Below are 26,218 nucleotides of genomic sequence, written 5' to 3' on the forward strand. Positions count from 1 at the left end.
CACACACACACACACACACACACACACACACACTTGGAGAGCGCGCGCAAGGCAGGAAAACCTTCCCCTCCTTTTCCAAAGCTCAAGGCTGCACTTCTTGGAAGTGAGCGGGTTTGGGGTTTTGTTCCCCCCCCCCGCACTCCCCTCCTTTTCCTCCACCCCTTTTCCCTTCCCCTCCCCCCTCAGCTGTCTTTCTAGCATGATGCCCTTTTTCATTCCCATTTGTGTTTCAGGTGTAGAGAGGAGAGAGTGAGCAGGGAGCGGGCTTTTGTCTGTAAGTATATGCCATTCCCATCTCCGGCTGGGAGCGCTGCTTTCTCTTTTGTGTCGATTCCTTGCCATGGCTCTTGGCTGGACCCTTCTTCCACCCTGCAGAGTTCATGCTTTTTCTTCCCTCTAATTTTTAAAGAGCCCGAACGTAGACCTTGGAGAAATTCTGTCATCTCGGTGCTGCTGCAGGAAGGCTAGAATTGAACTTGAGCTGCTTCTTTCTTTTTCATGCTCAAGTCGGAAGGAGAAATGAAATCTTTTGAGAAGGGGTGGGGTTTTGCTTGCTAGGGTGGTTGATTTTGCTCTTCTTGGCTCATTGTTAGAAACCGGTTTGTTTCTTTGCATTAAATGCACCAGGGTGCCTGCTAGGATCCCCCCCCTCCCCTTTATAAAATGAATTTGTACCTTCTTATCCTTATACTGGCTGACTCTTCAGCACTACTGCGACTGAGTCTTCATGCTTTCTATCCTGCAACAGTTTTTTTTTTTTTCCCTCTGCATTTTTAAAATAAAGCAGTTGAACTTGGGTGGGGGGGAGGAAGCTAAAGCATAATTGACTATTTTTTTCTTGGCGATGATAATAATCTGATTTGCATTTATGCATGTATAACAACATTATAGGACAACTCTTAAGAGTTTATGACACCCTTTCGGAGAACTTTTAGTTGTTCCATTCATCTTAATGTTGTCCTAACTTATATTAATTGACAAAAGAGCTGTGTTCCGATGGCATGGAGGTCGAGGGCGAATCACTGCAGCATGTACATGAATGTTTATTTGATCTAGGGAGAAGGGCACAATGGTATATTTCTGACTTTTTCTCTGTGTAGATCTTTCTTCTTTCTTTCTTTCTTTCTTTCTTTCTTTCTTTCTTTCTTTCTTTCTTTCTTTCTTTCTTTCTCTCTCTCTTTCTTTTTTAAAAAAGCACGGAAGGTTATGTAATGCAGTGCCATTTCCAAAAATATCCACTCTGAGGCATTACACTACGGTGGAAGGCTGGATCCCATTCTGCCGCCTTGATTGCAAATATACTGCCAGTAGTATGTCTGGGAACAAAGAGAAGCCAGAAAACAATCTATTTTTATCACTTGAGTCTACTTTTAAGTTGCTAAACCTTTTGAACTCCTCCAATTTAAAGATGAGCTAGACACTTAAGAATAGCTCTGGATGGTGTAAGGCCATGTATGAGGGATTCCTTTGTCCCTACTTCAACCTATAGACCACTTGGAAAGCTCTTCATGAATCCCAGTGGTTTTAATCATTTGCCTATAACTTACCTCAGCCACAAAGAGTGGTTGTTTGTCTGTAACCTCTCTCAGGACGTTTTGGTTTTTCTTTTGCTGATCTGTGACTGATGAGGTAGTATGTCTACTATATTTAAATATATTTTGCAGGTTGGTCTCCCTGGACTGAAGAGAATAGAAGTCCAAGACTATTAAGATTCTCAAAATGGTAAGAACTGGTCACCAGAGGAAATTCTCAGTAGCTTCTCATCAGTTTTTATCACATGTAAATATCAATCACCTACCTTCACCCTCTTCAAGTCTTCATTGTTCCTACCTCATCTGACCTTTAAAAGATTCTATCTCCAGCATGTGGGAGCTGTGCACTGTGCACTACAGCAGTGTGTGTGAATCAGATGTGGTGAATTAGATCTTTTGACTTGCAGTCATTCTGAATAGAAAACTGAAATCACAGAGCAAAGACTAATTTAATTCACACAACAAAAACTACTCTGCTCTTTAAGAAAAGTGATGGGTTGTGACAGGCGTGAAAGGGGTGATGGCGGCAGGGCTCAGACAAAGCCATGGCTCTTACCTTACAAATGGCCAGAACTTCTTCAGAAGTTAGGTATCTGGGTTCAACTGGTCAGCAACAGTATGTGCTGTCTTTAAGAGTCAATACATGTGAAAATATGAAATTGTAAGTTATTATGTCCTGTTTGTGTGTAAAATATATTATTGCTTTTTTACCCCCTGATTTGTAACTTTGTTTACAAGACATCTACACATGCTTTAGAAGTCAAGCATGTTAACCTCTAAGTAAAAGGATAGCTGTTTCAAATAAGGGTTATGATCCATAAAGAAGAGAGCTTAATGTTTGAGTTCTTGTGAAGTAAAAGAGAGAATTCACATTAAATCGGGTGAACATGTATATTAAGCTGAAAATTTTCCTCTTTGGAAATAAGATTGAACTTAGAAAAATAATGGAAAGATATAAAGCTTTTCACTGAAGTATATAGTATATCCTGCTGCAGGTATTTATGCTTTTAAAGACACTTCTTTCCCACTTAAATGTGTGATTTCCAAATTTAGTTTTAGGTTTTTCTTTTAAATGAGAATAGAATTTAGTGAATCAGAACTGAATCCAATATGCTCATGTTTTCTTTGAGAATGTCCAAGAATAAGCTTCTAAGAGGAAAAAAATGAATCAGGCAATTAAATGAGTTCAGATTGCTTTTTATTAACAAGTAAGCATTTGAATGTGTATGTGTGTGTGTGTGTGTGTGTGTGTGTATTTCACCTGTTATTTAAAAGAGTGGGTGTCAGAATAGTAACTACAGTAGGTCTGGCCTGGACCAGTTTGATAATGATCCAATTAAGAAGCTTGGAGTAGAAAGACAAGACAGGTGAAGAAGGCAAAATTAAACTAATCAATGGGCTTTGTGCAAACAATTCCTAACTTGATATTAAATTCATAATTAGCTATTGTCATAGAGTATTAGGATGGTAATAAAATGGACTGCTGGAAAGTATTTTTGTTTACTTAATTCTTTTATTCTGACTGGAACACACCACCTTACCGCCTACTTGTATATATGCCAGAATCTTTTCCATTCTGAGTTACCATAGACACACCATGAAGGTTGCATGTTGCCATTTTGTCAGATGATGATTTGACCCTGCCAAAACTAGCCCTGCAGACTCAGAGTAAATATTATGTTTCTGAAGTAGAGAGGGGGATGAGCATTGTAAAAGGCAAGCTATCGTGCCAGAGACCAGAATGAAAGTTGGAGCCATTTGAATATAAAAAAGCAAGTGTGAATTAATATTACATGTTAATTTCCTACAGTTGTCATTTTATGTATGGTGGCAGAATGGGAAATTCTAGTTTGTTGCTTTGGGAAGGATTTTTCCTCATGAAAAACAATCTCACAACTTCTTGGTGATCCTTTCATCAAGATGTCAGTCCTTTTTGGCACAAGCCTATCGCCTGAAATGAAACCACTGACAGTTATTGTCTGTGGGTGATCCCAAGGAACTTTCTAGCAATTTTTTTACTCTGGAAAGTCTGAGTTCTTAAAACTTTGCACATACTAATGTTGCTGAAAAAGAAAAAAAAATGTTTCAATTGATTTTTTTAGGGGAGTGATATCAGATATATCTTATACCTCTTTCTCCTTTTTGGCAACATGAAGTTAATATCCTTATTTCTTTTCCTTGTTAAAATTAGTAGCTTGCTTAGAGAACAGGCTCAGCCACATGCAGTCAAAATTACTGTGAGGGAGCTAGGAGCTTCCATCCCTGATCACCTCCAGAACATTCATAAGTACAGCTTTCTTGTTTTTTTTTAAAGAAACATTTTCATTTACATAGTGCAAAATACTAAAGAGAACCTGTATGTAATGAAGCCATTCCAAATACAAATTCATAATCAACTACATCCAGTGTAAGAAATTAATGAGTGGACTCCAGAATTCTTCAGATTGTGATTCAACATCCAGATTGTTATATCCTTTAAACTGATAATGGTTCTTAGCAATAGTTTGGAGAGATGAAGGAATTTTAGTGTGTCTTTTGCATTACACAATACATATATAAATATAGATAAACATATAGTTATATGCCAAAACAACAACAAAAAAACTACCATATTGTGTTTGTGTGTATTTGCCTCTTAGGGTACAATTGCTGGGGGCGCCATCACATGGATCATGGTGTGTGGAAAAAGACACCTGGGCTTGTACAACCCAACTGTGTTGTTACAATTGTCAATTCTGAGCAGAGTTTCCTGTCTCTTAGTTGAAACAATATTCTTTTCAATAATTCATTCTCCAACCTGAAGTTTTCAGTGGGACATGCCCACTTTCCCCCTTTTATATTTTTCAATTACTAATGTGTGTAGTGTTTTTCATTTTTGTGAGTCTGCAGAGATCTTCAGCACATCTTTCATTTATATTTGGCTTTTTATTAAATTTTAACTTCCAGAACTACCTTTTTTCAGATTTTTATTATTGACTTAGGTATTTTATCTTAAAGGTACTTGATTCAGATACATCAACAAGAAGAACATATTTCAGAATAAGTAGCTGAGCCTGTTGAGTAGTTTGAAAGCTAAATTATTTAATCCAGTTTTAAGTCCCGATTTTGAATATAATCTCCCTTACTATACAGTACACTTGCCTCCCCAGTATCTACTTCCAGAGACTCAGAGTAGCAAAAATATAAGTGACTTGTTATGTTTTATCAGAGGCCTAAGAATTGAAACAATTTAAGTTTTCTTTGTGGCAGGCTGAGCTTTTCAAAAAGATGAGTTGACTCCATTGTACCATTCATATGCCCTGTTTTCTGTAGAGTCTGTGAAGTGGCATTCATAAGCTTATTAGGAGACTCTTCAATAATCTCTTTACTAACATAAGCTTTCCTTGTTAAAAGAAAAAGACAAAGATGGGAGTGGGGTGGGTTCTATTGGTAGCCATTACCATTGGGTTTGGAATGTACATTGACAAATTGCTCTGGACATTTTTTATTGTAGAGATGCTGTAGAGTACCAAGGAGGGTAATTTTATATGATACTATCTTCTCTTTCGCCAAGCCTTCCTGTGCACAACAAGGATTAGCAACTGTTTGGGGAACTAGGACAGTAGAGATAGTCTAGCTGGATTTAATCCCAGTCCGGCTTCCTCTTGAGCTCTATAGATAATTCAGACTGGAAAGGGGATATAAGTACAAATCTTGGAATAAACAGCTATTCAAAGTAACATCCCATTGTAACTTGATCTAACTCTTAATAAGTTAAATATAAATCGAATCATTATGTACTAAAGGGATTCTCTTTATTTTAAATCCCGAACATAAATATTTCTAAAATAGAAAAATATGTTTCTAAAGTATAAATTTTTTACTAACCTACACAAGTAATCCTCACCTGTGAATTGTGTACGTTCAGGTATTCTCCTGGTCATGGCACTTCAGGAGTACAGTCAGATACTTTGGACTGCAGGGAAACTTAGAAGGAAGCACTAAACTTGCTTTGTCCTACCTTTCCCCCTTGGTGGAAAGTCTTTTAGGGCATATCCTCATAGCCCAAGTGAAAGGAAAGATTGAAATAATTATCTGAATAATTAGGCCTTTAAAGAAAAAAACCTTTTGGTTTTGTCTGATTCATCTTGGTAACTGGAGTGAACTTGGTAACTAGGAGTAGAAAGGATTTGCTTGAATTATCTGCATAATTCCTATGCTGTGACAAGAAAAGACTAGGGATAAGGAAATCTTATCAGCAAATCCAACTGGAATATCGCAAGGGAAAATGAATCAAATGCGGTTGGACTGTCATTTTGGCAAGTCATGATCTATTGCAAGATTCTAATTTTTAAACTGCTTCTCTGCCTTGAATTTAGAAACTGTTTAATCATTAATTGCTACCTCTCACTTTTCCTGGATTGAACTAGGGGAGGGCGGTGAAAAGATAGAGGGTCTCTAGCTAGAAGGAACTGGGAAGGGAAAGGGAACATGACATGGTCTTCCTCCTGAGAAAGTGGCCACTCTTCCCTTGGCAAGTCCCAGCAAGTTCTGTAGTGTCCCCTGCACCACAGGAGGTTGCTACTCTGCCAGCTCCCAGAAGAAGCCACTACACTCCTTTCTTTGAAGCAAACTAGGTGCTGGCATGTGCTAACCAAGGTGTCACTTCTTCTCTCCTTCTATATGTTCCTGACTAATTAGACACATATACGAAAGGCAAGTCAGCACTACTCACCACCTTAGTAAGATTGTTTACAATTTGAGGCCTACGGGCTGGTACTCTAGTAGTTAATAGACCAGAGACCATCTAAAGCGAATTTCACATGTAACATACACAAGTTTGGGAAAACGAAATCCAAGAGAGATTTTGAGGGATTTTTTTATCTCACCTTAGGAGGCATAAGCTCCAAGATCTCAACATGAAAGAATAGGACTAATACTTTTAGCCCTTCAGATACATTGGACTTATCTATAAATCTCTCAGTGAAAGTGGCACAGGTAAGCATTGTTCCTTGAATCCTTTGTGCCTTCTCCTACCTCATACTCTCAATAACCTTTTTCATCTACTGTGTTGAGACAGACCATCAGTTTAATTTCTTTGAATGAACAGATTTGCCAAGAACTACCTGAAAAGCTCCTTTATTTGCAGCCATTATGGACTCTATTTTCTTAGAGGGACGAGGTCACTTGTTACTTTAAATGTGCTCCAGGAGTCCTTTGTTCTGTGCCTTTGCTTCCTTGGTTCTATAAGGAATACAGCTTCTGACAAAAATAAAGCCACTGGTCTAGACAGGCTTTAAATGACCACTCCTATATAAACCACCCCAGTATACTCAGCAGGAATAATCTATATACTTATCACAGCTGTAGCATTCCTCTTTTGGTTACATGCTAACTTATTTTGCATGTAACCTTGAAACAATGACCCCCTTGTAACTGAATCTCTTCCTTTTTTGGTAGTAGTTCAGCCTGTGGTGCTTCATTTTTCTCTTTCTCCACTATGATGGGTAGGGTGGTGAATTCAGATGTCTCTGTGAGGAAACTTTTAGACAGCTAGTGAAATGGGGTGACTTGCTCTTCTAGCAAAATGGAAGGAAACCCAACCTTTAAGGACATGTTCTAACAGGGATCCAGTATCTGTAAACCAGTGTGATCTCTGCCTTCACACCTGACTAGGATCTTCCTTGTCCCAGGGAACAGTGAACGCCTAAATGCATCATACGTCAGTGGTCACAGGTACGTGACAGTCTGTGATTTCTGCTTTGGGATTTACAGCTACCAGCAGCTTGACCCTTTGAAGAATTTTAACAACTCAGATGATAAACCTTGCAGCCCAGGAAATGAGATTATCATATATTGATCATATTTTCACTGCTGAAAAGCACCCCTCACTGTACTTTTTAGGTACTTCAATGTTTGGGAGGTCAGAGGGGAGACTTGAATGAAATCCACGTGTCCTATAAACACAACTCCTAAACTCTGGAATCCCTTCTACACCGTGTAAAATAGAAGACGTCTGAAAGGAGTCTAGAAGGTTAGGTTAGTGTGGTCTGCTAAAGAAACAGACAATCATTTTTAAAGTACAGTCTCACCTCTCATCCAGAGCATTGGCAGTGAAGGGACATTACATAGTAGGTTATCAGTGAGATTCTTCCAGTAGATGACAGTCTGTCTCTTGATAATCTGAAGCAGTGATGACAGTAGAGCAAACTCCTCTGGTTTCACAAGGCAGGTCAGTCTTTACAGTAAAATTATTGCTTTCTCTTGGAAAGCTTTCTCCTTTCAACTTTTTTTCTTTGAAAGTGTTATGATTATCTAATTAGGGCTATTTTTAAGACCCCTATTGTAGATGTCTTGATTTGGTATTCATTTTTACTTTCAGAGTATTTTACACAGAGTTGAACTGGAGAAATTGGAAAAGATACACAAAGTGTGGGCAAAGAAAGGAAAGTCTATTTGCTCCTTTTTGGCTGAAATTGGGAACCAGAGACATTAAGTGGAAAGGAAGGGATCCTAACCAAAAAGTTCTTGCCAATAAAAAGACAGAGTCAGATTCACCAGTAGGCAATTAAAACAGGAGGGAGATTCATGATGTGCACAGAAGCGTTGGTGTGGCTGCCCAGTTCCAATGTTGTGGCCCCTGCACTCAGATCACCATCACACACCACTGTCCTTTGATTACTGGGGCAGGTAACCACCTTCCTGGCTGAACTGGATTTGATACAATTCCAGCAGGGAAAAGTACCATAGTTCAGTGGTTGAGCTGGGAGAAATTTACAAAAGTTGTTTTGTCTAAAGTGGGTCCAGGCATTTGAGGACACTTCTATTGGGTGAACTCTAATCTAAGGATCCTATTCTTGTACAGGAAAGAGTTAGAAATAAAGAGAAGATACTGCATTGTTTACAGTGGATAAAGCCACCTGTCAAGGAAAAACTATAGTCAGTAGTCAAATGGGAAAAACTAAACATACTTAAAAACATGACCTTGGTAGGGGCTTGGTATGAAGTACTTGCTCTGAAAGAGAACATTTGATGTCCTCTGCTAAATTATTCTACTGAAAATTACCCTGCAACTTGTTGAGACCATTATCTGAAGGTCAGATCTCATGCACATTAGCCAGGCAGTTGCTGAGCCTTAGGATGTTAGTTTGCCCCGTGGGTTTGGAGGTACATGGTTAAACACTTGGCCTAGTGCCTGCTGCATTGTAGGAACCCAGTTATATTGCATGAGAAATGAATACCAGACTTGGAATTCACAAATGGTTTTGAAATGCAGTATCAATTAGAATTTCCAAAGATGAATTATATTAGCTACTCCTCCTGAAAAGATGTATTAGGATTTAGTGGCTTAGATTAAAAAAAAATAACAAAAACAAAAACACAAAAAAACCTGTTGTAGAAAAAAAGTGTTTTCTTTGCTTCTTTGATGATTCTTATCTATTCTTTGATAAGATGTTCATTCTATAGGATTGAAAATTGTCCACCAAATATCCAATGCCTAACAGCAAGAATTTCTTGATTAATTGATTGGGAAATTGATATTAAATACTTAACCAATTTAGTTTTTATGAGATGAAAAATTCTACTTACATCTTTTCTGACCCTTTTTAATTATTTTGGTTTTAGTTTTTAATTGCCTAGATTAGACTTCCATAGCCTAGATGCTTTAAGTCAGAACTCCATTTCTTGCCACTGTATGGAGTCTTGTGTCTAATTATAAATCATAAAATGTCTTGGTCTTTCCTATGTTCTTGATAATAGAGTCTTAAGTTGCTTGATCTTATTATCATAGTCTCCACATATTTTCATTTAATCTTTATTGAACCTTTTTTCCTCTTTTTCTCCCCCTATGGGGTCTGCTTTTTCAACTTTAATTTTATTTTAAGAGTCTTGACTGTCTACATTTTCATAATCAGTCATATGAGAGTCAGTTAAATTTGGTCTTTGTCATCATAGATACAGTTCATCTGATAAATGAGGTGTATTTTTACTAAAGTGACCAACTCTGTCCTTATACCACATCTGTGGTTGTGGGTGAACACAGTACTCTATATGTAATCTAAGGGTTAAATACTTCATTTTTTGCTATTTGGATTCTGCATGATGAGAGTAATAATTGGCATGTTACCCCATCTGCACCTTTCCATTAGTCTGTCTTTAGAACTGTCTGGATTTTTAATCCATTGATTAAAAATTTCCAAATGGAATCAAGTTGAACTTATTTTTCTTTCTGAATTTACCATTCTCAGGAATGTACTCACTGCTTCTGTGATCGAATAGGTTCTTATTTTCTTGTTCTTCACTTAGGACCACTTTTTATTTTTATATAGTGTATGGTTTGTGTTTCTGTACATCATTAATAAAAATAAGAATTTTAAGTTTTTAGTTTTTCACATTTTTATTAGTATCAATTATTTGATGCTAATTAATCAATTCATTGATCAGGGCTGGCACTGTACCACTGAAAACACATCTCCAACTTTGCCTTTTTGCAGGTTAAGAGTCTGGCAGGTTTGTCTGCCCAGATGGCTTTGAACCCAGGATCCTCAATGTCAGCTTCCTAAATCTGAAAGGCTAGGATTATTTGTAAGCTACTGCTGCCTGGCTAAAGAAGATTTCTAAATATTTTGGGTGGTAGTAGTGGTACTATGGCTTGAACTCAGAAACTCTTGCTTGCTAGGCCAGTGCTCTGCCACTGAGCCATGCCTTCAGTTGTAGCTGTTTGTTTTTTAATTTACTAGAATTTTGAAAAGTGAAATTACGGTGAACATGATTTCAAGTGAATTTGGTAAAAGATGATTAATTAAATCAATTCATCCATTGGCCATCTGAGGAACTAGCTATTTGAGAGTTCATTTGGGTCATAGAAAAAGAATTTGGTTGCTTAGTAGTGCTCTTTGTAATTTTCTTTCAGTAATTTCTAATTTGTGTTATGCTGAAAATATCTTTCCATGGAAAAAAAAGGAAAAACTAAAAAAAATCAAAATTATGATTATCAGTATTACTGGGTTGGTTAAGCCCAAAGTCTTAATGGTTAGTCTTTCTTTAGCAGATGTAGCAACACTCAAACAGTGGAGAGAAATCCTTCTGTGTCCTCAAACATTTTTTTAAAGTAAGTTGTATTGAAAGGTGACTATTTACTGGAAACAGCAAGCAACAAATAATTTTGAGAAAATTACTCTTGACAGTAGGTGTCAGAAATCTATCCAAATGTCATCACAAGGGCACTAAGAGGAGATGTTCAACAGCTATTTGAGGGACTGAAAATGGCCCCCAGCTCTTGAGTGTCTCTGAGGAAAGTAGAGAGCAGATTAAGCACAGATAGATTAGTCTGTGGAAAGGATGATGGTTTTTTTTTCTCCTTTTCTCCACTAGATGACCTTGGGCTACTTCCCTATTACTCTTCTCTTCTCTAAAATGTCCAAGAGGAGGATTATGGATCTACTTCTGGGCCTGGCCCTGTGACCAACACTTTAACATCTATTGGTTTATTTCATCCTTGCAACAAAGCCATGAGGATTAAATGAGTGCACATGTCTAAAAAGTTAAGAAGTCAGTTATAAGCTAGTGTTGTTTAGCTCAGTGGTAGAGCACATGCGTAGCATGTACAAGGCCCTTGTTCATCCTCAGAACTGGGAGATGGAAGACAAGCAAAAAAACCAAAACACTCTAATTATAATCTGCCCATGATGCATTTCTATTCGGAGCTATGCTTCCCAACAGGTCTGCTGTGTGGATCTGACAACTCCCAATATTGCTCACAGTCCTCTTCATTTTGGGAAGTGTAATGTTGGTATTTGGTTCACAGTGGTAGAATGTCTAAGGGAAAAAGAGAACAGGAGGTTGAGGTCTGTGTTGAACACACTCAGGATTTGGAATGAAGATCTAAGTTTGCAGTATGATATCTTCATGGCAGTTAAAATATAGGATATTCTTGCAGGACACTTTGCCTCCTGCTTTGGCATTTCTTTTGCCATCACTTCTATAGTTTTTGAAATATCTGCTTCTTTTCTAACTCCTAATGCTGAAATACCTCATGTCTTTGAGTGACTGGCTCCTCTCTTTGGTCTTCTTTGCTTTCCATGAGTTTGTCTGACTGAATCTAGCATCAGAGAGGAGCTTTTGTGCAGTCAGACTTTGCTATACCCAATAGGGTTGAAAGCCAGATAGTCAATAGGTCTGTAACACATTCATTCTAACCTTATTCTATTCTTCCTATATTTGTAAGGTAGTTTTTGTTTTGTTTTTTTTTGGGGGGGAGACACAAGTGGCTAGTTTTCCTAGAGGACAGGTTATCAGAAACCTCTTAGTAGTCTCATTTTGACTTGAGCATGTTAGGATGCTGATACATATCATCTGGGTATCATTTTCCTTTTTATTTCAGAGGTCAAACTTCTTTAAAAAAGAAGCTGTATCCTCTCACAGCAGAATCCACTTTCCCTCTGAAGTTAGTGGTCTGTTAGATGCTATTTGCTGCTGAAGAGATATCAGTCATTAAATGGCCAGCACAGCGTGTGTCAAGCAGTGAACGATGAAATGACTTTTGCTAAAAACTGAGGGTGTTGTAGCTACCAGAAGACAGTGCATTGATGGAAAGAGTGAATAGTTTCTTTTGAAATGAGCCTTTGTGAAAAAAAATTAAAAAGTAACCATATTTTCTGGAAAGCTTGGTCAACGTGAGAAATACTTTGGAATGTCCTGAGGATCTTCAAAAGCAGCAGCCTGTCTTATCATCCACTCAGACCAGGGAAAAATCCAAAATCCAAAATTTTAGGTTTAGAGAAATAAATTAAGTATCCCATGAGGTTGTAAGGCTTTAAGAAAAGGAATCGAATTTTGTCATTGTTCTTCAGCATTCATGAAAAATTTTCATAAGGTTTGAATATATAGCAGAGTAACTTTTGAACAGGGAAAAAAAAGAAAAAAATAGCATTCTTGGTGACTATAAATCAGGTTTCTAGTAGTTTTTTGGAGATGAAACCTGGGATAATGTATCTAAAGTTATTCAAACCAGCTGATCAAAGCAAATATGGATGTTTCCTATTAACCTTGGAATGTGTTTGGGGGGAAAAAAAAATCTGCTGCTCCAGATGTTTAGTACTGGAAAGTGTTGGAAGAGCAGGAGATTTGTTGGTGGGTGCCACAGCCTCAGTTTGGTGTACTGGGGCATACTATAGAGCTAATATTTAATTGTTCATTGTTTCTTTTCATGTGCCGTAAAGGTTAGAGAAACATCACAAGATGTACCGTGTTTTATTTGTTGCTTACCAATAAAAACGGTTTCATAGAATGGAATAAGGTGGTCCAGACTTAGAACTCAGATGTGTTAAGTAAATATTTACTCTGGTTTTACTCCAAGGAGGTAAAAAAAGATTTTATTAACATATTTGTTGAGGTCATGAGGCTAAGGCATAGCTTATGTTGTGCTTAAATGCCTGAAGGGCCTTTTGGCTGAAGTAACAAAGGCTCCTTTTTTTTCCCCTCTTTTCCTTTCTCTTGTTAGTTTATTTGTTTGTTTGTTTGTTTTTATTGCTGGGGAAAAAAGCAAGCATCTTTTTGTTGGGTACTCTATTTTCTAATTGTGCATTCATAACCCAGAAGTTCAAATCAGATTTTTAAAGCTGCTTTTTTCCTCTTTGTTCAGAAATCTCTTTTTTAGATATTGTGCAATTTTTTTTCCCTGAGGCTTTATTCTTGTCCCTTTTCCTTCTGCTTTACTTTGGGCTGTTATCAGCTATCTGTATTTTGTCTTGTCTTTGTTACTGAAAAGAAAAATTGCCTATTAAAAGTCAAGATTTGAAGTGTTGAACTCACTTCCTTGAGTCCTGCCGCAGCTTGGCTGTGAGACTATACCAGGCTGACCTCCAGTCCAGGAGAGAGTGCCTTGGCAGAAATCTGAGAATTCCTCGATCCAGTGACTCCCTTTTTGGGATAGTTTTTGGAGTTGTTAGATGGATTGCTTTGTGCTAAGCATACTCCTATTGGAAAAGAATAAAGTCTGACATCAGAGGAAGTTGGTACAACATAAACATTTGCAACTGACCTCCATGTTCACCTGGTTGCAATAAATTGCAGGCACTACTGTGGCTGGCCTTGAACCTGAGCCAACAAAGCCCCCCAAACTCACATAATGAAAGGCTTTACGTAGTGGTGAAAAAGAAAAGTCGGATGCAATTGTTAACCTTTTGTGGCTTGCTTCTGACTTGATTTGTTTCCCCCCTTGAAAGCCTGTGCTGTTATTCTTAGAAATCACATTTTAAAAGACTCAGCAGCCGAACACACACAATATTGTATTGTGGAACGCAGTGAATGTGAAAGCCCCTTGTGCTGATGATTAATTTCACATGTAAACACTTTCATTTTGTTGCCAGTGAGGTTCCTTTTAGTTAAAGTCTCCAAATAAAATCCCACAGCTGTCACTTTCTTCTCAAGGTGGCTTTACAGTGAACAGGATGCATTCAGAAGATTCTGCTATTAAAGTCTGCACAGCTTGTTCTAGACACTACAGCTCATAACGTAAAAGAATTTTCCTTCTTTAGCTTTCACATCATGTTGGACAGTAACATAACCTGTTGCATCATATGAATACAATGTTACCTTTTTCTGTGCCTATCATGTTAACATAATATTCACTCAAAGCAAAGCTAAATGCAAACAGGTTCCACTAATTTGCGAGCTATCATGGCCTGTGAAGTTCAGTTGTCTTCCCTCCAGCACTGTTTCTACATGTTAAAGACTTGTCAGGCCATGGGAACTATGAAAATGTCAGCAGGTATTATAATACAGCAGAGCCACAAAGACCAACCTTTCCTTTCCAGTAGGGAGGGCATTGTTTGGTTATTGAGCACAATAGTCAGATGTTCAGAATGCTTTCTCTGTAATTACCCATGGTCACTACAGCAAACTCTTCTGTGTGTGTGTGTGTGTGTGCACACGTGCGCATGCACACACACACAAGTGTGCACACTCTGTACATATTTTGTTTAATTAGGCACTACCACTTGTATTCTGCTTTCCAGTAGGTATGATTACACACCTCATCTGAGTGCACTGCTGTTCTGAGTGCTTCTCCCTTCTTCTTCCAGTGGAAGTGTTTCCCACTGTGTCCTTTCTTTTCCTGAATGCTTTGGTGTGTCTCTAAGGCTTTCTCTCTAGAGAAACAACACTGTACATCATCTTTTGGTACCATCTCAGTTTTCATGTAGTGCTGTTCAGAATTTAAAAAAAAATAATCTTTGTGGTTCATTGATAGTTTCAATTTACATTCTGCCCTCCCATGACCAGCACTACCTGGAGGCCGACTGGCTTTTGAGGAGGAGCCTTAATAGTGCCCCTTCAAAGGGCATTTGCACAAATGAAGTTTATGTGTATGTACATAAAGTCTTCTTAAATTATAGTACTGGGTTTCACCATCGAGGCCAATTAGACATAATAGAACAGGTACATAGGCAGGCATATGCTGTTTAATTGGCAGGAAGATTATGAAATACAGCCCTTGCTACACAAAGAATTAATTATGCAGGTTGGACACCTGCTGCCCTGGTCTGCTCTCTTAATTGCAGGGGGTGGGCACCTATACCTTTTAAGTCATAAAAAGGCCGTCTATGTACATTTGTTAAACACAAAGAACCCCAATAAGAATAAAATTAATGTTACCATTATGGCCATTAACAACCAAGCCACTCAACTTACCTTTAGATTTCTTTGAAGATATGTTAAACAATTAAGTAAAAAAAAAAAAAGCAACACATTTACATATGTGGTGTAGTCTTGCACTGAATAAAGATATAACCTTTATTTAGCCTTTGATGGTCATTACCACAAAGCAGTCTCCCTAAAGAAATATTGGAAAAAATAATAAAAATACAAATTTAGAAACTGGTAAATGGTATAATTCTAATTTTACATGCAATATAATGGAAATGATAGGAAACATGTTAGAGAACTTTTAGGATGATTTTCTATGTGGGCCATGCTACTGGAAAATAAACAGAAAGTTTGAAATGTAAAGCTTAAAATAAGTTCAGAGGTAGTCTATTTTGCATATTTTTTAGAACCTGGAAAGACTGGTTTCTGATTTCTTCTGCTTTTTGTTTTTCTAATCTGGAGTATCAGCTATCAGCCAAAGTTCATACCAAGTAATAATTGCTAATAAGGTAATACCTCATAGGCTTAAAGATTGAACTTAAAGCACACTTGAAATGTAGTTTGTTAGGGCTTTAACCACAGAAACTTATTTTCTCCCAATTCTAGAAGCTAGGAATGGAGATCAAGACAGTGACTGGGTTGGTTCCTTTCTAGATCTCTCTCCTTGGTGATAGATGATTCCGCTACTGGTGACTGTACATATTGCCCCTCTGTGTTTCTCTGTCCTAGGCTTTTCTTAAAGGAACACAAGTCACTTTTTGGATTGGAACCATCCCGATCTTAATTACTTCTGTAAAGATTGTATCTCTAAATTCAGTCACATTCTTAGGTAATCGTGGTTATAACTATTCCATTTAAAATTTGAAGGGACTCAAGTTAGCCCCTGTTTAAAATTACTTGTTGAAAGTGGCTTTTGGAGGGTTGATCACCCCTATGGTTCCTCACCCCAAATTTGAGCTCAGCGGCAGCAGGAAGTATCCACGTGTGATCTGCAGAACCCAACATAGTCTCGGTACAGTGTCTACATTGCAGCTATTTCATGAACTCTTTGTGAAAAATGCATGGAGACTACTAAGAAATAGGGGACAGCAAAGTGATCAGTTCTGAACATTATCAATGTCCCTGATTATTAGCAGATGAACCAAAATAGTTGCTACAAGATGTCTAGATGAGGAAATGAAAATACAATCTATTCAAATGAAGACACCTTTTGTCAGGAAAATAAATGAATATGTTTTGCTTATGACTTCCCATGCTCCATGTCCAGCACTGTAATTGAAATGAACATTGAGGTCCTTGTGCAGCACCAAAGGTCACGTCTGAGCCATTTGAGAGCAAGGATAATGACTGTCAATAGACCACAAGTCTAAGAATGAACACAGATATAATGTAGATAGTACTATCCAGCTTCTTCCCAAACTAACTGTACTGAAAAAAGAAATAAATTATGGCTTTTAATGCTGCATCTAGAGATCTGTTGGGTTCTTAGACAACAGCCAAGCAGATTTTAGGGATATAACTGAGACTTCTCTGTCCAGACCATTTTGCGCTTCAGGTCTGACATAGAAAGAAACTGGAAGATCTTTACTACAAGGTAAAGTTTGTCTTCCTAAAGAAGGCAATTATTATTTGATGATTCTAACACATGAAAAAGCTTAACTAGAAATACCTTTGGTCAACTTGTAGCTAAATTAATGTGTCTCAAAAAATAGGCAGGGAGAAAGTTTCCTTAGTGGTGAGTTTTACTTTCAAATGCCTGTATTCCCAGTTCTTTACAGAAAAAAAAATCATTGACATTTTCTTGAGACTAAGAGAAGTCTTGGAAAAACAAATCATTAGAATAAGCAAGAATTTTTCTGAGAGGTAAGTGATTTGTCCTACAAATTAGAGATTGGAAGCTTTAGCATTGGTGTTTGGAACCTAGAATTTAAATGCTAAAGTAGTTCAATTTTGTTCAAATGGAATAACCCAAAGAAGCACAAGAGCCCAGAAATTACATTTGCTTGACTTTTTTTCATTGTTTCCATATGCCTACATTTTATATGAATTTTAATAATGTTTTTTATTTCTAAGGAAACTTTTTCTCACTTAGTACTTGTAATATTTTAAGTTGTGCTTAAAGAATGCTTTTTAAAGCAGTAATTTTGAAAAGCAATAGCTTTATATCAACCTATACCAATTAGACTTAAAATGGATCTCAATTTGGGTCTCCTATAAGTGAAAGCCAAATTCAGATTTTTAGGTGCTATGAATTTATGCCTTGAAAAGAGCTTGGATATTTTAGATTTTAATTTTGTTTTCTTCACACATTCCTGGTAAATGTCAGGAATAGCCTCTTGTCACAAAATAGATGGCGTGATTTTAGGCAAAAATGGAATCTCTTTTAGATGAAGATAGGTTAGGGTTGGAGAAACTCTGTGGCTCAGAAATCAAATCAACCAAAAGTGAGAAAATCATTCCAGATCTTGCAGAATGAGCTCCCAGGTATCTAAGACCGCAGTGTTAGTGATGGCTGTGGACTAGTGTAATTTTGAGAGAAAGGGGGTAGGTGATTTGCATTCTAGGATAACATGAAATTAATAGGGTAGTGTAAGGAAAAGAGCAGGGAGTAAGTCTAGATAATTAATTTTAGTTACTCTCCTATCCTGCACCATGTTGTTTTGAGTAAGTTGGTTATCCTTTTGAGTTTCATTTTCCTTGTTGATATAATGAAAATAAAACCTACTCACAAGCTTATTATGCAAAATTACTTTATAGATAGATGTGCTATAAACATTAGTGGTGATAAGAGCAAAGATACTACTGTAATATTATCCCAGGGACTGAACCTGGTTATCTACATTTCCTACCTCATGTTTCCTAGCCAAATGGACTAATTAATTGGCTTATGCAAAACTTTCAAAACCAAAAATAACACCTAAGTCTATTTATTAACCTACTAATAAAGTGTGATTCTTAATTATTATTTGTTAAATAGCAGGCTTATCTGCAAAATGGAGAGTCAGAACTAGAGGAAATCTTATCTAATTTCATCCCTTCTCTTTGGGCAGGGCTGTATCAAATATGAATTAGCTCTGACAGATGGTTGTTGGATTCTGTTTCTAAATTTTTTAAAAAGATTTCACAGTTTTCCTCTCTGAATTCTTTAAGTAATTTAACGAAACTTGTGCCAAGTTTTTCCTTATAGCTGACCTAAATCTGTAGTGTGTAATTTTAAGCCCTTTCTCCACTGCAATCTGTCTTCACTAGAGATGAGGAACAGCTGGTCAGCACGCTTACACTAACAACCCTTTGTATATTTAAAGAAGCGTTACTCAGTTTGCCTCCCTGTCCATGTCCTTCTGCCCTGCAGAATTCATCAGCTTGTGTTCTTTGAGTCATTCGTGCAACACTGTCCCGATCCCTACCCCTTTCTCAGACGACTGGCCATTTCAGACAGCTGGGTACAGCTTATCATTAGTGACCTCATGGATCTGGGCAGAATATGAATTCCTTCTGCCCTTCTCCCTTTTGCTTTGTGCATAATCTTTAGCTTTATAATAAATGGTCCAAAGCAACTCCTAATTGTGTTGGATGAGTACTCGAAACATGCCATAAATATGGAGTGTTGCAGGCATACTTATTATGCATAGGTTGCTTTGAAAAGCCTCTTTGGTGATTTGGTGCACCCTGCCAGACATGCCATTAAGCTGCTACTTTGCCTGCTAAAGATAACATTGATTGATACCTCTGCTCTATTGGAAGACACTGAGCTAAAACTCTCCCAAGTGCAATGCACATTCAGAAGAGCACTACCAATTTGGAAGAGGTAATGGGTTTCCCCAGTGCTCTAAGTTGTATTAGGGAAAGAAGTGATCATTGAAAAGAATTGAGCTTTCTAAGCTGATCCCACGGGGTTTCAGAGAGGATCTTGTTTTTAATCTGAATCTGTGTAACTTTTATTTCTATACAGGTTTACTACCCAGAGCTCCTTGTCTGGGTCAGTCAAGGACCATTTCCAGACAAGGAAATGGATGGAAGTCTTCCTAAGGTAAGATCTCTAGCTACGAATTCACAGACACCGTTTGAAAGCTAGCAGCATAGAAAACTGAACTTACTTCTTTTTTAGTGTCATATCTATTACATGCTACTAAAATAATCAATCTTGTTAATAGCAAGTATTTTAAAATCACAGCTTAAAATCTTGTTGCTCTTAAAGTTTTTGTTAGTTTTCTTGACAAGTAAAAGCAAATTTTCATGTAAGAATCATAAAGTCAGTATGTCAAATTGCATTTCACAAACCAAGCAATCCCACTTTGGGGCATTTACCCAAAAGATCACAAACAAGACCATAGTAAAGCTACCAGCACAACTATGTTTATCACAGCATTATTCACCATAGCTAAGATATGGAACTAACCCACATGCCCCTAAGTAGATGAATAAGTCAAGAAAATGTGGTATAAATATACAATGGAATTCTATGCCTCCATCAGAAAGAATGGCATCGCCCCATTTGTTAGGAAATAGAAAGACTTGGAAAAAAATTATATTAAGTGTAGTAATCCAGGCCCAAAGAAACATAGGTCCTATGGTTTCCCTTATTTGCAATAACTAATATATGTACATATTCTGCTTAGAAAAGGTCAAAAGCTATGTACATATGACATAACCTGATGTGAAGCAAAATGAACCCCAATATAGGGACACAAGAGGTTTTATCTTTGTTGCTCCTGTTTTTAATGTACTATGTGATTTTTTTTTGTTTCTTTTGTGTGTTCCTCGCCCATTGTATAACCCCTATTTTCACTGTATTTGGTTCTGGTGCCTTGCATCTTGAATATACATTTTTCTAATTTGGGGAGCAGAAGGGAAATAACAAAATGCTGAAATAAGGATACAATTATGACCCATTATAGCAATGAGATGTACAAGACACTGTTGAAAATGAACTTTACAACTGCGGGGGGGGGGCAGGGGTGAGGGAGGAGTTGTGGAGATGTAGAGGGAAGGGATGAGGGGAAAAACAAAGGAGGGGGTAACAATGCTCCATAGGAAGTGTACTCATTACCTTACTCATGTAACTGTAACTCCTCTGTACAGTATCTTTACAATAAAAAACATATATTTAATTAAAACAAGAAAAAAATTGCATTTTACAAACTTTAAATTTGCTTCATTCTTGGATTAGACAAACAAATATGAAAACATAAAAACTGGAAGGTGAAGGCAGTTAAGGATTGAGATTTCTTAAAAGTGTGAAATGATGGCATTGTTTGGTCTGCTAATAATGCCTGAATATCCAGTGAGATCACCCAAGAAACAAAATAGGGATCACATAATTGTTATGTTTTTCCTCCTAATTTTTGGGAATTCCTTTGGATCCATATGATTTTATGTCTGTGATATTTTAGTGTGGCAATTCCCTGCCTTAAGGAAATTTAAAATATTATGTTTAGATTTTAGCACCATTCTTAAAATTTAAAAATAATAATTGACTAGTTTTACCTGTAGATACCTTTGGACTTTACCTGTTAAGGTAAATATCAATTTGACCTCAAGTAGGAGGACTGTGTTTTTTTTGCCACTGACCTGCTGATTTCGCAATTAATAAAGAGTCATAAAACTTCTATTCAGAAGTTTCACAAGTGTTATTAACCAATGGTAAAGCCTCCCCCAGCTATGACTGGTATTCTAAAATTTAAGAAACACTATTTACACTAAATAGTTTCAACAGTTCTCTATTACAGACAGGCAGAATTGTAGAACAGGTGCCAATTGGCAGTTTACACTAAAAAAAAAAATCCAACAACCTTAAAGCATTTTTGATTTTTAGAGAATTTCTGAAGGTCAAGGTTGAGATAACTGGTAAGAAAGTAGATGGACAAAATAGTTTAAGACCTTCCTGAGCTAGACCTAAACTGTTCTTGTAGAGTTGAGTGGAAGAGAGCTAAAATACTAGAGTTCTGCCACACTTTGCACCTCCCCCACACCTCCTACAGTGTCCCCTCTCCAAGTGCTGGGGCTCAAACCCAGAGACCTGCTTATGCTAAACACATTCTTGACCGCTGAGCTACAACCCCACCACTGTGAGATATATATCCGAGACAATCTTCACTGCACCGGATCAAGGTGTGATAACTCTGAGGCACCTGAATGGAAAATGGGAAGACAAACTGTAGCCTTTTTAAAAATTAATTCTTGCTTCATTCAGAGATCCCAAAGTCCTCTCTCTGATACTGGAGATATCAAGTACGTGGGCAAGACCAGATAAAATTCCCTAGTGCGGTCAATGGCCCATTCCTCTTTTTAACTTTCAGACACTCAGTCCAGGGGCCGTGTCTTACCTCCACTGAGGCATGTTCCAGCGGGTGAGCATAGTGGACTGTGAGAGCCATGCCTTCCACTATTTTAAGTTCTCCCCTCCTTCCATATGAGAATCATATTTCAAGCATGATATATTTATTCCTTCTCCAGCAGTTTCCTTTGGGACAAGCAGAGCTTTGCCTAATAGTATGAAAATCTTGTCCAGTGCACTTTACTGAGAAACTAGAGACAAATCCAGTCATCATCAGAGGGAGAGCTTGCTATCCTGAAGTGTATCCATCCCAGGAAGACCAGTCTGGATGATGCCCCTGCTGGAGGCCCTGGGCACCCTGTTCCATTTTCCACTCCAGCCTTCTATATTCTAATATTCATGTCTCTCAGCCTTCTAGGAACAATTATGTGCAATTGTTATTTTTGCTTGAACTCCGGTGAGTTCTGGCTTCTGGAGAAATCAGATGTCAACGTACTTCCTCTTCAAAATGCCTCCATTCCCTTGATGTTCTCAGAAACCCGCAGTAGCCCACCTACCTCCTTGCTGTTAGCCATGGCCTTGCTGTTAGCCAATTACTTGGTTCTTTCCCATACAGCAAGTTAATTAAAGGCAGATTAGGCAGGGAGTGTTTTTGATTCTGTGACCCTGTAGGCTTAACATCTAATAGAGTACTCAAGCACTCAGAACATGAATAATAAATGAATGTTTTGGGACCTCAGAAGAGAAACAAAATAGTAAAAATGCTAAATTCATATCTGAAGTACTCTTCTTCACTTTTTCTTTCTGGAAGCCCATCCTCATCAGCCCCTAGTTCTTTGTCTCAAGTTGTTTATTTTTCAAGGAGGTAAAAGGTTAGTCAGACTAGACATGTACAGAGATAGACCAATGTGCTAGCTATTCACTTTAGAACAGAGTTAAGTCCGTTTCAAGGCCAGCTGTGTAAAGAATGTACTTGTTACATGAGTGAAATAACATTTGTAAGCTTTTGATTTCCTTTTCTTCCTGGCTTGTGAAAACAGCCATTGAAGTCTTCATTTGTCCAAAACAAAGTTTGCTATGTCCTAAACCACACTACCTGGTAAACTGAAGTGGTAGCATCATTTTAAAGATACCAATGGATTTCTCTTGGCAGTACCAGGGTTTGAACTCAGGCTCTTACATTTACTGCTCTACCAATGAGCCCTGCCTACAGCCCCCTTGTGCACAGGTTATTTTGAGATAAGCTTTTTGCCTGCATCTGGATCCCAATTTTGCTATTTTTATACTTCTGGCTGCAGCCGGGATGATAGGTATGTGCCACTGCACCCAGTGTGATTTTGTTTTTAAATTTTGTGATTGTATACCAATATTTCAAAATGAAAATTATTTTGAAACCTACAAGAAGCTGCTCAATCTCACTATGCTTCTGGAAATTTTATGAAGATCCTTAAATGTGTTTGAGTGGTGAATTCTAATTTTCTGGTCTAATCTCACTGGTATTTAATGATAACAAAATAACCTCTAAAATTACAACCTAAGACTTGAGCATTAAAATATATACTTTGTGGAGTCTGGGTCCTATAAATATTGTATGCTTTCAAACTCTGAGATTTTAAAACTGAAGTTAGGCATACCAGATGTTTTACATAGAAATCCTATGCAGTATATATGGTTCCCTGAAGTTGAATTATTTGCTGCATTTAGTTCAGCCTGAGGCTGCTGAAAATATTTACTCAGTTTCAAGTTGGAAGTTACTGGTTTCTGAATTCTTAAAAATAAATTCAAATATGTTAATTTACAGATTGCAAAGAGTATTTCTTTCATCCAAGCATTATATTCTAGTAAAAAGAAGAAAAAAGAAATGAAACCAGGTCTTTTCAAACCACAAAAGATAATTTCTTCCAAGAAAATGCCTATAATTAATAGTTAATTAGCTAAGAGACTGTTGTCAAATCTGACTGTGCTTATACCTGATCAGAGGCATGCAATTTTTTGTGTGTGGAGCATTCCAATTTTCATATCCCTTGGGTAGTGGGCCTTATTCCCCTGCCAACTGTCTGCTTAGCTCTGGTGGAGCGCTGCCCTCCACGGCCAGCCCCCTTCAGCAGTGGCAGCAAGAGTGCACTTAGGTTAGATTGGTCTAGTCAGAAATGCAGAATATCAGCCATCAGAACAGGCTTAGAAGAACCCAAGTCAACCCAGACTAGCTGAATTTCACACTTAATGGAGTTGTCTTCCCAGGCCCTTCCCCTAACTTCCTTCCCAAACACTCCCCTCCTTGGTACCCACTGCTGCTGACCATTGAGACACACAGGAAATGTGCTTCTAAATAAAAACCTGTGTTTTTATGTATTTTTATTGTGTGTTAGAAAACAGACTCCATGACATCAACTTAACATACATTTTTAAAAGAAATTGTCTATTGACACACAGTCTAATGACAGGCCCTTTCTAATGCTAGCAACTAGCCTCAGAAATCTAACTCCCAGGAATGCTGCCTCCCCTGTGGCTGCCCACCATCATCACCAGAGCACTCGATGCTGTTGAAGCAAAGGCGGCCAGTATTTAAGTGCTACATGTCCTCAGACCTCATATTTACATTCAGGTGGACTGTGTTTAATGTGTAAACTCTGCAAAATAGCAAGAGTTCAAAGCTAAAAAGTGGGTGGGAGAAGCAAAAATTTTAAAGCATGGTTTCAGAAATATGACTAAGTTTGTCTTTTGTGTCTGTCTGTCTGTCTGACTGTCTGTCTTGTCTGTTTTCATATGGGTCCACCTGCTTCACAGGGAAGATTTCCTGTCCCAAAGGAAGTGAACCGCAAGAAAGATGAGACCAGTGCTGCCCACCTGACTCCGCTGGGCAGCAATGAACGCGGCTCCCCAAGTATCAGTTACCTCCACTCTTTTTAATCGTGACACCTCCATTTGTATTACATATGGTGTATGGGTATTGATGAGGTCATGGTATCATATATGGGATTTTTTTCTGTGTAAATCATCGAGTGTAAGAAGAAACTATGGGACTCTGAGCCTTGCTTTACAGAATTTACAGTGGACAAACAGGTATCATCAAACCAGTTTTTAATCATCCTGACTCAAGTGAAAACGCTCAGAATTTCACACTGTGAATCCACGTTTACAAATCCCTACAGATGGGCCTTCAGGCCTGGTTCGCCACGACAATGTCTTCCACAACTCAAACCCCTGCCGTGCTTACATGACTGGTCCACTCTGCCTTCTCGCTCACACAGCTCCTGACTGCTTTTGTGCAGAGGCTGAGAGTCCCCATTTTTTTTTTTTCATTTAGATGTAACATGCCTAGTAGTTTATGTTCATCAATTGTCTGTATATCTCTATATTTTATCCATGTACTCTTTTGATGTATAGAAGTAGTTCGAAACTCATTGTTTCCTTGTGGTAAGTGACCGAGATGCTGCCACAGGACCTGAGACACTGATGAATGGTGCTATTTTGGACTTTCAACATGCTCCTTGGCGAGGTAGCTCTGATGGAGTTATTTTTTATTTCCATGTTCTAAGAAGGTGTTGGTACTCTGTTTCCCTGAATGTCGTTCTCTAGACTGGATTGACTTGTTTCCTTGTGTCTTCAGTGTGGCTTTCTTCCTCAGTGCTGTAGGTTGAATGAATGCTACCGAGAGTGTGAGAGCCTGCCGTCCCACTGGCTGGCACTCCTGGACAACGCAGTCAGCGTAGCGGGAGCAATTGCAAAACTGTAATTTACTTACCAAATCTCTTCCTTTCCATAGCCTCGCCTGCCTGACTTAGAGAAAGAAAAGCAATAATTTTACAGGCATTTTGAGGTGTCTCTTTGGATTCTTTTCTGTTTGACTGGATATTTGGGGGAAGGGGAAGGGTACACATTAGAAATAAATAAATAAATGTCCGATGATGGATGGGGTGGGGGTGGGGTGGAGATCCAAGGCACTGGAACTTAAGTAGGAATAAGGAACATGACATACCTGACCCAAAAATTAAGTTGGAAAAAAAAATGTCTTTACAAGTAATGATGGTAAAAGGGAGAGCACTCTCTTTTGTCTGGCAGTTTTTGATTCACAAGGTGTAGACTTTGCAATTTTGTCCTTGCTCCTGATGAAATGGATAGACAAACAAAAATCAGATCAGATAATACCATCTACTCATGGAATTGTTGTTGTGTTAGCCAGTCTGAAAGCCCACCTTAATTTTTATACAACTGTCTTTTAGCTCTTCCTTTGACAGGGCAGGCCTTGTTCTGAACTGTTTCTCCCTTCTGACTGTTAAACACGATGACTGCATGCGCTACATTTCTTTGTTCTTTCCTTGCTCCCCCATTGGCCTGAGTTTCTTGTGTGCTCCTCCCACCCGCCCCCCCTCCTCTGTTAGAATAAGTATATCAGCTGTGTAAATAGAGCAAGAAAACAGTATTCTGCATCTGTGACATTTATGTAGAGTTGCAGTTGTGTGCTGCTGAAAATGCAGGCTTTTGTAAACAATGTGATCTTTACTGATGCACTCACAAGTACCCAATGTATTTTAGCTATTTTAGTAGTATTTGTTCAATAAATATGCAAGCTGTATGATCACTGTCTGATCTGCCTCGTCATTGAAGAGTCCTACTTTTTAATGCCTTCACTGATTCATGCTAATTTTTTCTGTTCCCAGACTGCTGAGCCCCAAGCCAGTAAACCCAAGGGCAAATATCAAAAGAGATTGAATCAGTTCTGCCTTTCATGCACGTCCCCTTTGTAGGGTTTTATGAGATTAGGGGCTTGGCTAGGTGATCA

The 26,218-nt window shown here is 38.0% G+C and overlaps 1 protein-coding gene across 1 annotated transcript; it reads left to right on the forward strand.

The window, feature by feature from the left end:
- The first annotated feature begins 6 nt into the window (after positions 1-6).
- Positions 7-26,014, forward strand: Nrep (neuronal regeneration related protein). Its single transcript, XM_013020467.1, has 5 exons — positions 7-103; positions 234-274; positions 1,665-1,722; positions 19,111-19,188; positions 24,223-26,014. The coding sequence occupies exons 3-5, from the start codon at positions 1,720-1,722 to the stop codon at positions 24,343-24,345; spliced, it is 204 nt and encodes a 67-aa protein (XP_012875921.1). The 5' UTR covers positions 7-103; positions 234-274; positions 1,665-1,719; the 3' UTR covers positions 24,346-26,014.
- Positions 26,015-26,218: the final 204 nt, after the last annotated feature.

This window comes from Dipodomys ordii, unplaced genomic scaffold, assembly GCF_000151885.1.
Source record: "Dipodomys ordii isolate 6190 unplaced genomic scaffold, Dord_2.0 Scaffold50, whole genome shotgun sequence".
Classification (NCBI taxonomy): domain Eukaryota; kingdom Metazoa; phylum Chordata; class Mammalia; order Rodentia; family Heteromyidae; genus Dipodomys; species Dipodomys ordii.